The sequence below is a fragment of the Rhineura floridana genome, chromosome 3 (assembly GCF_030035675.1).
Source record: "Rhineura floridana isolate rRhiFlo1 chromosome 3, rRhiFlo1.hap2, whole genome shotgun sequence".
In the NCBI taxonomy this organism is placed as follows: Eukaryota; Metazoa; Chordata; class Lepidosauria; order Squamata; family Rhineuridae; genus Rhineura; species Rhineura floridana.
This window is the reverse complement of record NC_084482.1, coordinates 36,078,051-36,091,029: the sequence shown is the minus strand read 5'-3', so window position 1 is coordinate 36,091,029 and position 12,979 is coordinate 36,078,051. Positions and strand designations below refer to the sequence as shown.

General features: G+C 44.2%; 1 protein-coding gene across 2 annotated transcripts in view; it reads right to left on the bottom strand.

Moving 5' to 3' along the window:
• Positions 1-2,854: 2,854 nt before the first annotated feature.
• Positions 2,855-12,979, bottom strand: part of STXBP4 (syntaxin binding protein 4) — a 211,224-nt gene continuing 201,099 nt past the window's right edge. For both annotated transcript variants that reach the window (XM_061615297.1, XM_061615301.1), the window contains one exon: positions 2,855-4,619. In XM_061615297.1, coding sequence (XP_061471281.1) covers positions 4,505-4,619 — 115 coding nt within the window. In that variant the 3' untranslated portion in view covers positions 2,855-4,504. The remainder of the gene's footprint in view (positions 4,620-12,979) is intronic.

Below are 12,979 nucleotides of genomic sequence, written 5' to 3'. Positions count from 1 at the left end.
CTTCAGAAAGCTTTTTACTGCATATTACTAGGCAGAAATGCTGGTTTTAGGAGCATCCCAGAATTTCTTCTTCACCATTTACATATACATTCTTTCATTATTATTCCTATTAAAAATTCTGTGGTCCCTTCCCCCCCCCATTACTGGAGTGTCACATAAACCTCCCCAAAGGCCACAGTACAACAACTTCTTAGAACTGTCGATAGAATGGAGTTCTGTTTTGGGAGCTCTTGGGATATGATGCATTTTGCATTCCCAAAATTCTCTCATACTGTTTTCATTGCACTCATGACCAGGGAGCAGAGCCAAAGGCAGATGCAGAGGAAGGCACCTCTGCTGCTCCAGAGGGCAGGACTAGAACTGATGGGAATGGCAGGGAAGCAGATTTCAGCAAAACACATGGGGAAACTTGTCAAGGGGATGCTTGACAATGGAACACAGATTGCCTCAGGAGTGGCAGGTTCCCCTGTTAAGCAGATGCCAGATCCATGAGAGATACTGTAACTGCATGCTGTACTGAACAGGGACAGTACTAGAGTACCTCCAGCAACCCATCCACCTCTATAAATTCTATGAAGGCTGGCTCCGTTATCAATGGCTGTTATTAAATTCTCCAGGACAAAGCCAATGGGTTGCAATCTAGACACAATGGGCTGGCTCACATCACATGATAAGCCAAACTATGGCTTAGCAAGACTGCACAAATGTGTGGGATCCCCAGAGAGGAGCTTGCAGCTGCTTTGCTCCTCCCCACCTTAAGCTGGCCCAGTTGGTACTATTTACCTTGGGCAAGGATTTATTTTCTTTCTTTTTTTAAAATGGTGTCCATTTCAGCTGATTCATCAGCTGCCTTCCAAATGAGGCTTCCCTCCTCCCCCCAAACCTCATTCCCACCATGACACATCCCCTGTCTGCATGCCTGAAACTGATGTAACATAATGAATCACTCACTTGGGAACCATGGAGTGGCTTGCATGGAAGGAATTATGATACTGGTTAACTGCATATGGAAAACTAGAGGGAGTTGGCTGAACATGCCTTCTAGGAATCACTGAGCCTTTCTCTCTCATACATTAAAAGGGGGGAGAGAAAATTCCACTACAAAGCCCAGTCCTGAAAAGGCAGTTAACAAATCTACTTAGAAGCTAGCTCTAATGAATTCAGTGGTACTTCCTCCCAAGTGTGTACAAGATTGCAGCCTAAAAGAGTTCCAGTGCATATAGTTATTCCAAAAGATACTTCTTTTGCCAGCAGACACTATGCGACTGGTAATGTATTGATCTCATGAGTCAAATATATCCTGAAGCAAAGTCCTGATTAATATTCAGTAGAAGATATGGTGTATTTTGGAGACGGAGAACTTGTTTTCCTTTTATAGATTTCTGTAGGCTCTGGCTTGTTAATTACATTTTAGGCAGCTCAGATATATGTAGAGTCGGTGATACAAACCAGTAATTTCTTGCAGACTCAGGAGCTTTGATATGCACACCAAACTCTCCTTTGCCCACAGCATTCCCATCTAACTTCAATGGCGGTAATGTCTGTGCATGTGCAAAGGAAGGTGTGTTGAGCCATACACACACGCATGAAGTGTAGGGGGAAACCTGCTCATGCAGCAGTTTGGCATTTGCTCTGGAATGGGCAGATGATTTTTAGGCCACAGTTTGCACCTATGGGGTTATCCACATGGTAGCACAACTTTGTGCTAAAGACACTGTTTTTACCTCCATTTTCTGTTTGCACTGTCTACAGTAAGGGCTCAATGCCAGCTGCAAACATGGTGTTTTCTAGTCACACTTGGGGGGAAGCATCAATCACACAGATTCCTAAAGACCACACCCTCTAATTTTACATTTCCACTCCCTCTGGTTACCTGCAACTGAGCATGCTCAGTTTGTTCTACCAGTAAAAATGTAAATGTACTGCCTTCAAGTCGATTCCAACTTATTGCGACCCTATGAATAGGGTTTTCATGATGAGAGGCAGTGACTGGCCCAGTGAGTTTCATGGCTGTGTGGAGATTCGAACCGTGGTCTCCCAGGTCGTAGTCCAACACCTTAACCACTACACCACACTGGCTCTCTCTGTTCTACCAGTAAGTTTCATTTTTTGGAACAAAACCCCAGAAGTGTGATTGTTTGTATTTTCACTGGTACAATACAGATGAAATACAAATCTTTGTTTGAGCAGTGTTATGCTTTTGTGCACAAGTTAGGGGGGAAAGAAAAATAAGGTGCAGGTTGCAGCAACATAAAAAAGGCTTGCAGAATGGGAGAGAGTAGTGGAAGTTTCTCTTCAGCCTACAGGAAGTGAAATGAAAGGAGGAGGAAGGAGTGGGCATGGAAAGGGGAACGATTGACATACCCACTTAAAAGCATCAGAGCAAAGTGTCTGCAACCACTAGCGAAAGGGAGTGAAGACGTTTTTCCCTTCCCTTTTTGGATTATCAGAGGATTGGGTTAGTACGGATTTACAGGAGTGAAACTATGTGATAGCTTCTTTTTGCCAGTATCGTCATGTGAACCATGCAAATTAAAAGGGGATGTGAGTAGCACAAAGACACACTACACCCGTGTAGATGAGCCCTATGTTTTGAGATACAATTGAATAGGGCTTCTAGTCCTCATGATTGCTAACTATAGCTTGAACAAAAGGAAATACTTTGCTCCAGATTTCAAAAACCTGATTTAGTCACACTATATGGCAATGCAAGGAGAGTACCTTTTTCTCCAGCTTATCACATTCCATAAGTAGAGAGAAGGAGTGAGCAAGGTGTGGAAACCCCACCTGTCCCTTTTAGAAATAGACTAGTCCACCCAGAAGATCCAGGCATGGGAAATGAGAAGAATAAAAATTTTAAAGTTAGCACAATTCATTTTATTATAAATTTAGAAAAAACGTTATTGTCTGATGTGTTACAAACTGTTCGAGGCATTGTATCGTCAGTCTATTTTCTCTGTTTACACTTCTCTGCATAATCAAATTTACCTTGTGATTTAAACACAGAAAGCAAGCAAATCAGGACTGGCACATCTTATGCTTTTAAACAGAGAGTATAATCTCATTATATAAATGTATATCCCGGGAATCAAGACATGGTAGTAAATGATGTGAACTGATAGTAGCTCATTTGACCAGCTAGTATAAAGAAGCAACAAACTGGATGTAGCAACCTACTTCAAAGAAGTCATTAATTAGTGAGCAAAGACACAGAAACATCTTCAGATTGCTGAAATACAGATGGAGACAAAGATTGTAACTATGGCCATTAGTAGGAGAAAAACATTGACCTAATTTATTCAGTTTATTCATTACTTGGAAAGGGCATGAAACTGAAGATTTGAGGTTGGGAAAAATACATCCATTCCTTGCTAGGAGCAAGCAGGAACTGTGCTGCTACTGCCTCCTTTCACAGAAGATCCAGTTCAGTTTAGAGCCATAACCACTATGCCAATGAAGTCCGACTGTCACAGGGCAACACTATCTGAATTAGGCTACATCTACACTACAGATGTAACCCAGTTTACTCATATGGCTTTTCACAGAGACACCAGGGACTGTTGTTACAGCACAGTGCTAAGTTCTCTACCACCTTACAGAGTTACAGTTCTCCAGGGTCCCTGAAGATGTGGAAACCATGACAAGTAAAGTAATTTAGGATTATAGGTGTAGCCCTGCTGGGGCAGACCAAAGGCCTACCTAGTCTAGCATCCTCTTCCCACAGGGGCCAACAGATACCTCTTGGGAAGACCACAAACAGGACATGAGCACCACAGCACTCTCTCCACTTGTGATCCCTCGCAATTTGAATACCCTCAGGTCTGTGTTCCTCAGAGGGCAACCTACCAGCCACTTGAAGCCCTTGTGTTTTACCCACCAAGACTCTGGCTCTTCCTCTAGCAAAATGCCCATCATTATGCCAGGCAGGGTGTATTCAGAGGCATGACTTGCCCACAGTTGGAGTGCTTTACTTTTCTCCATAATGACAATTCCACGTATATGGGAGAACATACAGAGGTGCCTTACAGGGTGCAGGGACTACATCCGGTGACATCCAGTGTGCCCAGCCATTGAGAATCAAGCCTGCTCCTGTCTCCACACAACCATCCTGGCTTCTGTTTCTTGGTCCCTGGCTTCCCCCTAGAAGCATGATGCAATGTTGGGGATCAGGTTTTATTCATATGGGCTATAGATATAGAAATGATTAATAGGTATTAGGAGTAAAAACAGGTGTGAATTGTTCTTTTTTAAAAAAGCAGATGAGCTTGCACAACTTGCTTGGTGAGGCCGGGTTTATCTATATGCCAGAGAAAGGCTATCGGTGCAGATAGATATTCTGAGGAGGGTTATTTAGCCTGTGGACCTAGTCCCACACAAGCAATAGTAATGTTGCAAAATCGGTTCAGCTGGAACTAGTTCCTTGGCACTAGAGTATTGGAAGTGGGTCAACTTTTGATAATAGGAATGACACCAATTTGAATCTGTTGTCCACCAGTGGATGTTCTCAGCCTTTGGGATCTGGGAGTTCTCTGAAGCCATCATCTTCATTGTCTTCAGAGCATGACAAGGCAAGTATGTTGGTGACAGGATGGATCCAGGATGTTGTCTGAGTCACGTGGCTGAAGAAGAACAAAAAGAGTGATCAAGCTTACCAACTAAAGGCATTTCCTGACAATAAAGCAAATCACACTTTCCTGTATATGCTATATTTGTGTGAGTGAGAAATCAGCAGCTGTGGAGTGAAAGCTCATTCCTACAAAAATGGAAGAAGCAGGATAGTCTTCTCGTGGTGGAGACAGCTGGTAGTATAGTGGTACTTTTTGACAGCTCCCATGGCCATGACCCCACAGTCCATAAGCTATGCCTCTAAAGGGAATTTAAAAAATGCAGTATTTTTTTTAAGTAAAAGGGAAGGAGGAATGAGTAGTCATTCAAGAAGGAATCCTGTGGCATCACAAACACTAAACTTTTTTTATATACATATAGTGTGCCTGCAGTTGTAGATACAGTTGTCTGGGAGTAAGCTCCATTGAACTTGGTGGTGCTTAATGTCTGACTGGTGCTTACTTCTAAACTTATCAAACACATTAAGCTTTAACAAAAGATCTTCAGCCACAGCTGAAATGCAGACCTTAAGCTTTAAATTTAGAAATGCAAACCATCTTACAAAGAAATGCCACCATTTACAATTGCTGGTGTGAAGTAGGAACCTTGTCAAAGGAAAGGTAAGGAGTATCCAGCATCTACTTGACTACTCCCTCATTCTCCAACTTCCTCTGGCTAATCTGTCCCAAACAGTTACATATGGGAGCCTAGTTATCACTTCATTCACTTGGAAGAGAAGGAGAGCTTATGCTGGTAATCCAGCAGATGATGTTATTGCTCCTGTTCTTGAAAAAAAAAAAAGTCCCGGTGCTGCACTCTCCCAACTTCTTCTGCTACACTACTGGGGGGCAGCCTTGCTAGGGGGTAGAGAATTGCCTTGCCACTTTTTATTATTTTTTTACAGGAGGAGAGAGATATGTACCTAACTGGATGCTTTGGTTTTCATCTGAAGCCGTCCTCCTGGTACCCCCCCCCAGGAAGGTTTGGAGGGTGGCGCCAAGGGAGAGGGCCATACTATACCTCGTGATAAGAGGTTTGTAGGATAGTTAAAATGAGAATTTCTGGGCGTGTTCTGATGTTGCTGTATGCATGAAAGTAATCCTGCAGCCTGGAAAGTAAAAGTCATTTTTCAACTGCTCATCTGACTGTAGCTGCAGATGAAGAACACTCAGTAGAAGTTGGTCCAGAACAGGACAGCCTACAATGTAATCTAACACTTTACAATGAAGAAGTCAAATGAATAGTTGTGTTCATTCCTGTGCTTGGGCAGGGCACCACCGCCTCCATTTTCAGTGGAAAATGTGTGGTTGATGACAATGATAATAGGCTCGGGTTCTTAGTCCTGCTAACACATTTATAATTGTTGCAGGGAAGCTACTGCAGGAGGGGAGGTTTGTAACTGGGTAAGATCTCTAGTAAAAGGCAGAAAAAAGACAGCTTTTGAATATACAGTGAATGAACAGGGTGGAAAATTGAGGAAGACTAATGGAGAGGCAACCCCCCCCCACATATTTGCCTTCCTCATCCCAAAGTCATTCTGTTCTCTGTAAAGAAAAAAAGGAGACAGACACACAATTGCGGCTGTTCTCCTTTGCGCCAGTTTTAAGTTGTTTTAAAATGGATTAAGAATCCCAATAGTGAGACGACTTATCTGATTACACACCCAACCTTTTACCTATTGCCCCTGTGGTGTCTGTTAATAATATATTCTTGACTATATATTAGCACAACGCTCATCAGTGTGAGTGTCAGGCAGGAGGCATTTTGGAAGGAGGATTCCTTGTCTTTCAGTATATTTATATCGAACACTTTTAGCATATCTGTTTCGTTTTAATGGATGTTTACTGTATTGTATGCTATCCCTGTAAATCACTTTGGGGCTTCTCTTGTGTGAAGCGATAAATACACTGAAAAAAGCTCGTTGAATCGCCTTATCATGGCTCGAGTTCTTCCACTAGCTCCTCCAAGTAGAAGAGATGGCCGCTGTGACTGCTTCTGAAGGGCGTTCTGGGAATTAGGAGGGCAGAAGGAGCTAGCTAGCAGTAGGGTGGCCACTTGTGCATTGCCAAAAAAGAGGATGTAAAATTTGCAGTTTGTGGTTAAGGTGTTGGACTACATCCTGGGAGACCAGGGTTCGAATCCCCACACAGCCATGAAGCTCACTGGGTGACCTTGGGCCAGTCACTGCCTCTCAGACTCAGAGGAAGGCAATGGTAAAACCACCTCTGAATACCACTTACCATGAAAACCCTATTCGTAGGTTCACCATAAGTTGGAATTGATGTGAAGGCAGTCCATTTTTCATGTGCAGATGCAAATTTAGAAATAACGACAATGTCAATATAAATGCAAAATGCCTCAGTGGGGAGAGGCTGTGACCAGGTGACCTGTGTGCCACCTCAGTCAGCTGTCCAGGTGCTAACTGCTGATGGGCAATTTCAAGGCACTTCCCTGCTCTCCCTTCTTTGGATTCTTTATCTTTAAACAGGACTTGGACTGGACAACCGTTAAAACAGAGGACTGTCCTCTGGGAAGTGGGATACATGGCCACCCCAGCTGTTGCACACCAGCTGGTCCATCTGCAGCCCTCATTTTCATTGGCTCTGAAGGCTGAACTATGCCATCCTGCCTTTTGCCCCTCCTCACTCTGCTCCATTGCAGAGATGGGCTGGAGTCTCCATAAGTCTGCCTCTGTTTCATACTAAATATGGGTGGGGGTGGGAGAAGCCAGTAACCCACAAAGGAGTCTCTTTGCTATTCCCTTTTATTTAGGGAGGGGAAGGCATATCACTGTGGCAGAGATTGGGTACAGACAATTCTTTCACTGATCTCCCCTACTGAGGTCAAAAGCAACAATGCATATTTTTCTAAGAAGAACTGCCTCAAACTTTCATTTCTGTTTCATCCCCTCTTAATGTCTGTGACCCACTTTTCTTTCCGACAGGAAGTCCAAAAGTAGTTAACAATAGCTTGCCACAATAAAGGCAATAATAATAAAAACAAACCAAACAATATGAAAAATGATCTAGCAATGAAAATGCCACAATAACGTTTCCGTCTTATAATAAGGAGGGGCAGGGGATTTAACAATGGAATTAATAAAACGTGTAACAACATCTATCAATAGTGACGTCAATAAATTCCGACTGTGCAAACCTTTCAATGAATCAACAAGGGAGATAATAAAACACAACACATACTTAGTAAGAAATGTAGGTTCTTAAAGCTCCAGACCAGCAGCCAATGTGCCAAAATGTTTTAAGAACCGCCTCTGTCCATCAGTTGTGGGGTACAGTGCTTTGAGCATATTGTTCCTCAACCTGGTGCCCTTCAGGTGTTTTGGACTACCATCATCCTTTTAACTATTGGCCATGCTAGCTGGGACTAATGGGAGTTAAAGTCCATTACATTGGGAAGGGATCAGGTTGCACAAGGTCACTCTGGCAAAGGGGTGAGACATATTTTTCAGCCTGTGGGCTGCATTTCCTTGTGGTCAACCTTCTGAGATGCCTCATGCCAGTGGTGGGTGGGCCCAAAGGCAAACATGGCTGGAGCAATTGTTGTGACTCTTTCCTTGGCACAAAATAAATCAGAGGTTTATACACACACAAAACTCTTCATTCAGGCAAGTAGGAGGCATCATCACAGTTCGAGGACATATCACAGCCAGGCAAATGCACTCAAGGAGTGAGTGGAGCAGGACTGGTGAAGAATATAGCCTAAGGAGAATCTCGAGGACTAGACAGAGGATCAGAGGGCTTCATTTGGCATCTGGGCCTGAGGTTCCTCACCCCTGCTCTAGAATGCTTCAATATGCCCTTGGTGCATCAGCAAAAGATTCCATGTTCTCCAGATTTGGAGTTTTTCTCACTGTGAATAGAACTGGAAGTGCAAGAAGCAGTCCCACCGGGGGGAGGGGGAGGAAATGTACAGGTTTGCTTATGACAGCATGGTGCAGGCTTGCACAAAGCAAAATCATCTGAGCACAGCCTTGGATGACCTTTGTTGGTTCTATGGACACGAAATGCATCATGGTGAGACGTGTACAAAATAAGCACAGCAAGAGCCCCACAAGCCTCCCTGCAAAAGCCCCATCTTGTCCAGAAAACAATTCGCATGGTGGGATTGCGTGAAGACGGAGGGAGGGCAAAGCAAGTGAATGCTAATTGCAAGGAAACATGAGGCATTGCTTGCCCCGCATGTTCATGCAGAGCCGGCCTAAAGCCCATTGAAACTGATGGAAAGACTATTCCATCCTTCTCACAGCTATCAGTCAGATGCAGATAACTGAAGGTTAGCTTTTGCGTCATTGGACTACAGCCCTGACTTATCACTGGAGAGATCATTCTGTTCTGAGGAGGATGAATGAATTACGACATTGCCCATCTATTCCTGCCCTTTGCTTGGTTGTACCAAGCTAATGTTAAATCGAGCATGACAGGCAAGCGGGGTGGGAGGGGGTCACATTATTATAACTGACCACGCTATAGAAATCTAGACTAGGGGACTCTTTTCAAATTTAAAACCACAGCTGTGTTAATTAGATTAACCCATCTCTTGAGCAGGTAGTCCACAAATATCTCTACTACTACAACCAGGGCTGAAGTTTTTGCTAGGATTGCTTCCTGCAATGAAAACTAGATAAGGCTTTTAGGATTTGGCTGGTAGGGTCCTTCTTTCCCTTTCTGTGACCTTTAATGCCTGCAGGTTCAAGAGGAGACCTCAGAATGAATCTTAAGTCCTAGCTGAAGGCTGCAGTATATACACAGTAAAGGTAATTATGATTGCTCATTACACCTTTATTTATTTATTGAAGTTTACTACTGCTACTACTAATTTCAACTGATATTTCATTTTCCCCCTGCACCTCAGATGAGAGCTCAAAGGATATTCCATCAGTAAAACAAAACCAATATAATCAATTGGTATAAAACACCAATAACTATACCATCATTCAAGCATACTAAAACAATCAAAGTGCCAATAACTGGAAACTAGAATTAAGATCAAATCAATGAATCCCTAATGGCTCCTTTTAAAAACCGTACAAGCATACCCCTGAAGCATTTTTCTTTAGTGGCAAATGGTCTGCCCACTAAAGACTGGGAACATGAGAAGGCTGAAGACTATGGGTAGTATGAGTTTACAAAGTTAATGAAGGTTTTTGCTTGCTTTCTGAAAGTGGATAGCATTGAGCTCAAGTGGACCCAGCTTTGTAAATGGCCACTCATCTAGTCACTTATGGAAAGCAAGACTTGCATCAAGGTGACCTAGCAGAGAGCAGGGAGACATTTGCAAATTGGAAAGGGGTGGATTTGGGTTTTGCTTTCATAGCACTTTGAATGCCCTTAAATAATTTATGTGTGGCCTGGCCAGGCAGACTAGAACAAATTTCTGTATGCATATAAATTCCTTCTGTGGATGTATGTGGAAGAGAGTGGTGCTGTCAAGGAGAAAGTCTTTGCTGTGTACCCTAGTAGATCTCAGCACACGGACAGAACATTTTCTGAAGGACACCAATAACTATAACAGAAGGACATTTTCATTGCATTTAAATGTGTGAGATCGTTCACAGGCATGAGAGCTGTTGGAAGGGGATATTGGAGGAAATATAAAACATTTCATTTTGGACAACTCTTGTTCCTTTTTTTAAAAAATGGGGAACTGAAAAGCAAGTTAGGGTCTTGTGTGGATATCTTCTGAAAGGAAACTTGTGCCTTTCTTGATCCTGGTCATAGTCAATGGCAATTTCTAAGGCTAGCTGTCATGATTAAAAGAATATATCCATGATCATCCAGTTCACAAAGAGCATTTGCTCATGTGAGTACATGCCTAGACAGGAGGATGGAGCAGCCTCTGTGGTCAAAATGTTGCAACTGGCTTTTACGTTGGAACAAATATGCTTATTAGCAAACTACTTCTGATTAGCTTCACCACCACCACCAGAACATCAGCAGTTAAATGACAGCAGTTAAAGATGATAGCTGAATTGATTTATACAGTTGTTTACAGAATTATTTATTATTATTATTATTTATTAAATTTATATACCGCCCGACTAGCAATAGCTCTCTGGGCGGTGAACATAAAATAGCATAAAAATACAATGAATAACAAAATAATACTAAAATACAATCAACAATCCAATACAATAAACATTTTTAAAATTAAATCAGTGTAACTTAAAATGCTTCAGAGAATAGGAAGGTTTTGACCTGGCGCCGGAAGGAGAGCAGAGTCGGCGCCAGGCGTACTTCCTCGGGGAGACTGTTCCATAGTTCGGGGGCCACCACTGAGAAGGCCCTAGATCTTGTCATCACCCTCCGGGCCTCCCTGTGAGTTGGAACCCGGAGGAGGGCCTTTGTAGCAGAACGTAGTGCACGGGCCGGTTCATATCGGAAGAGGCGTTCCGCAAGGTATCGTGGTCCCGCACCGTATAAGGCTTTATAGGTTAATACCAACACTTTGAATCTGGCCCGGAAACATATTGGCAACCAGTGCAAGCTGGCCAGAACAGGTGTTATATGCTCGGACCGCTTGGTCCTTGTCAGCAATCTGGCCGCCGCATTTTGCACTAGTTGTAGCTTCCGAACTGTCTTCAAAGGTAGCCCTACGTAAAGCGCATTACAGTAATCCAAACGTGAGGTTACCAGAGCATGTACCACTGATGTAAGGTCCTCTTTACTCAAATAGGGACGTAGCTGGGCTACCAACTGAAGTTGGTAAAACGCATTCCTAACCACCGAGGCTACTTGAGCCTCAAGTGAGAGGGAAGAGTCTAAAAAGACTCCCAGACTACGAACCCGGTCCTTTAGGGGGAGTGTAACCCCGTCCAGGACAGGGTATATATCCACCATCCGATCAGAGAACCCATCCACCAACAGCATCTCAGTCTTGTCTGGATTGAGCTTCAGTTTGTTAACTCTCATCCAGTCCATTGTCGAGGCCAGGCAACGGTTCAGCAAATCGACAGCCTCACCTGAAGAAGATGAAAAGGAGAAGTAGAGCTGCGTGTCATCAGCATACTGATGACAACGCACTCCAAAACTCCTGATGACCTCTCCCAACGGCTTCATGTAGATATTAAAAAGCAGGGGGGACAAAACTGACCCCTGCGGGACCCCATATTGGAGAGCCCGCTGTGTCGAGCAATGTTCCCCAAGCACTACCTTCTGGAGACGACCCGCCAAGTAGGAGCGGAACCACTGCCAAGCAGTACCTCCAACTCCCAACTCCGCGAGCCTCTCCAGAAGGATACCATGGTCGATGGTATCAAAAGCCGCTGAGAGATCAAGGAGAATCAACAGAGTTACACTCCCTCTGTCTCTTTCCTCACATAGGTCATCGTACAGGGCGACCAAGGCTGTCTCAGTGCCAAAACCGGGCCTAAAACCCGATTGAAATGGATCTAGATAATCAGTTTCATCCAATAGCGCCTGGAGCTGGCCAGCAACCACCCGTTCCAAGACCTTGCCCAGGAATGGAACATTCGCCACTGGCCTGTAGCTGTTAAAATTGTCTGGGTCCAAGGAAGGCTTTTTCAGGAGTGGTCTCACCACTGCCTCTTTCAGACAGCCCGGGACCACTCCCTCTCGTAAAGAGGCATTTATCACTTCCTTGGCCCAGCTACCTGTTCCATTCCTACTAGTTTTTATCAGCCAGGAGGGGCAAGGATCCAGTACCGAAGTGGTTGCACGTACCTGTCCAAGCACCTTGTCCACGTCCTCGAGTTGAACCAACTGAAGCTCATTCAACAAAACAGGACAAGACTGTGCTCCGGACATCTCACTAGGATCTACTGCTATAACTTGAGAGTCTAGGTCCTGGCGGATACATGAGATCTTATTCTGGAAGTGATCGGCAAACTGATTACAGCGGGCCTCCGATGATTCCACCGTGTCCGGAGGGTTTGAATGGAGAAGCCCCCGGACAACTCGAAAGAGCTCCGCTGGGCGGCAAAGAGATGATTTAATAGTGGCAGCAAAATGATGTTTTTTAGCTGCCTTCACTGCTCCTACATACAGCTTAGTCGAAGCACTAACCAGCGCATAATTGTATCCGTCGGGAGTTCGTCTCCATTTCCGCTCAAGCCTCCTCCTATCTTGCTTCATCGCTCTCAGCTCCGGAGTATACCATGGAGCTGTATGAGCTCTACACAGGAGAGGGCGTGCAGGAGCGATCGTGTTTACAGCCCGGGTCATCTCCGTATTCCACAGAGCGATCAGGGCTTCAGCAGGAGCGCCAGTCCTATCAGCCGGAAAATCCCCCAGAGCCCTTTGAAAACCTTCAGGATCCATTAGTCTCCGGGGGCGGACCATTTTAATAGGTCCCCCACCCTTGCAGAGGGAAGAGGTTACTGAAAGTCTAAACTTCA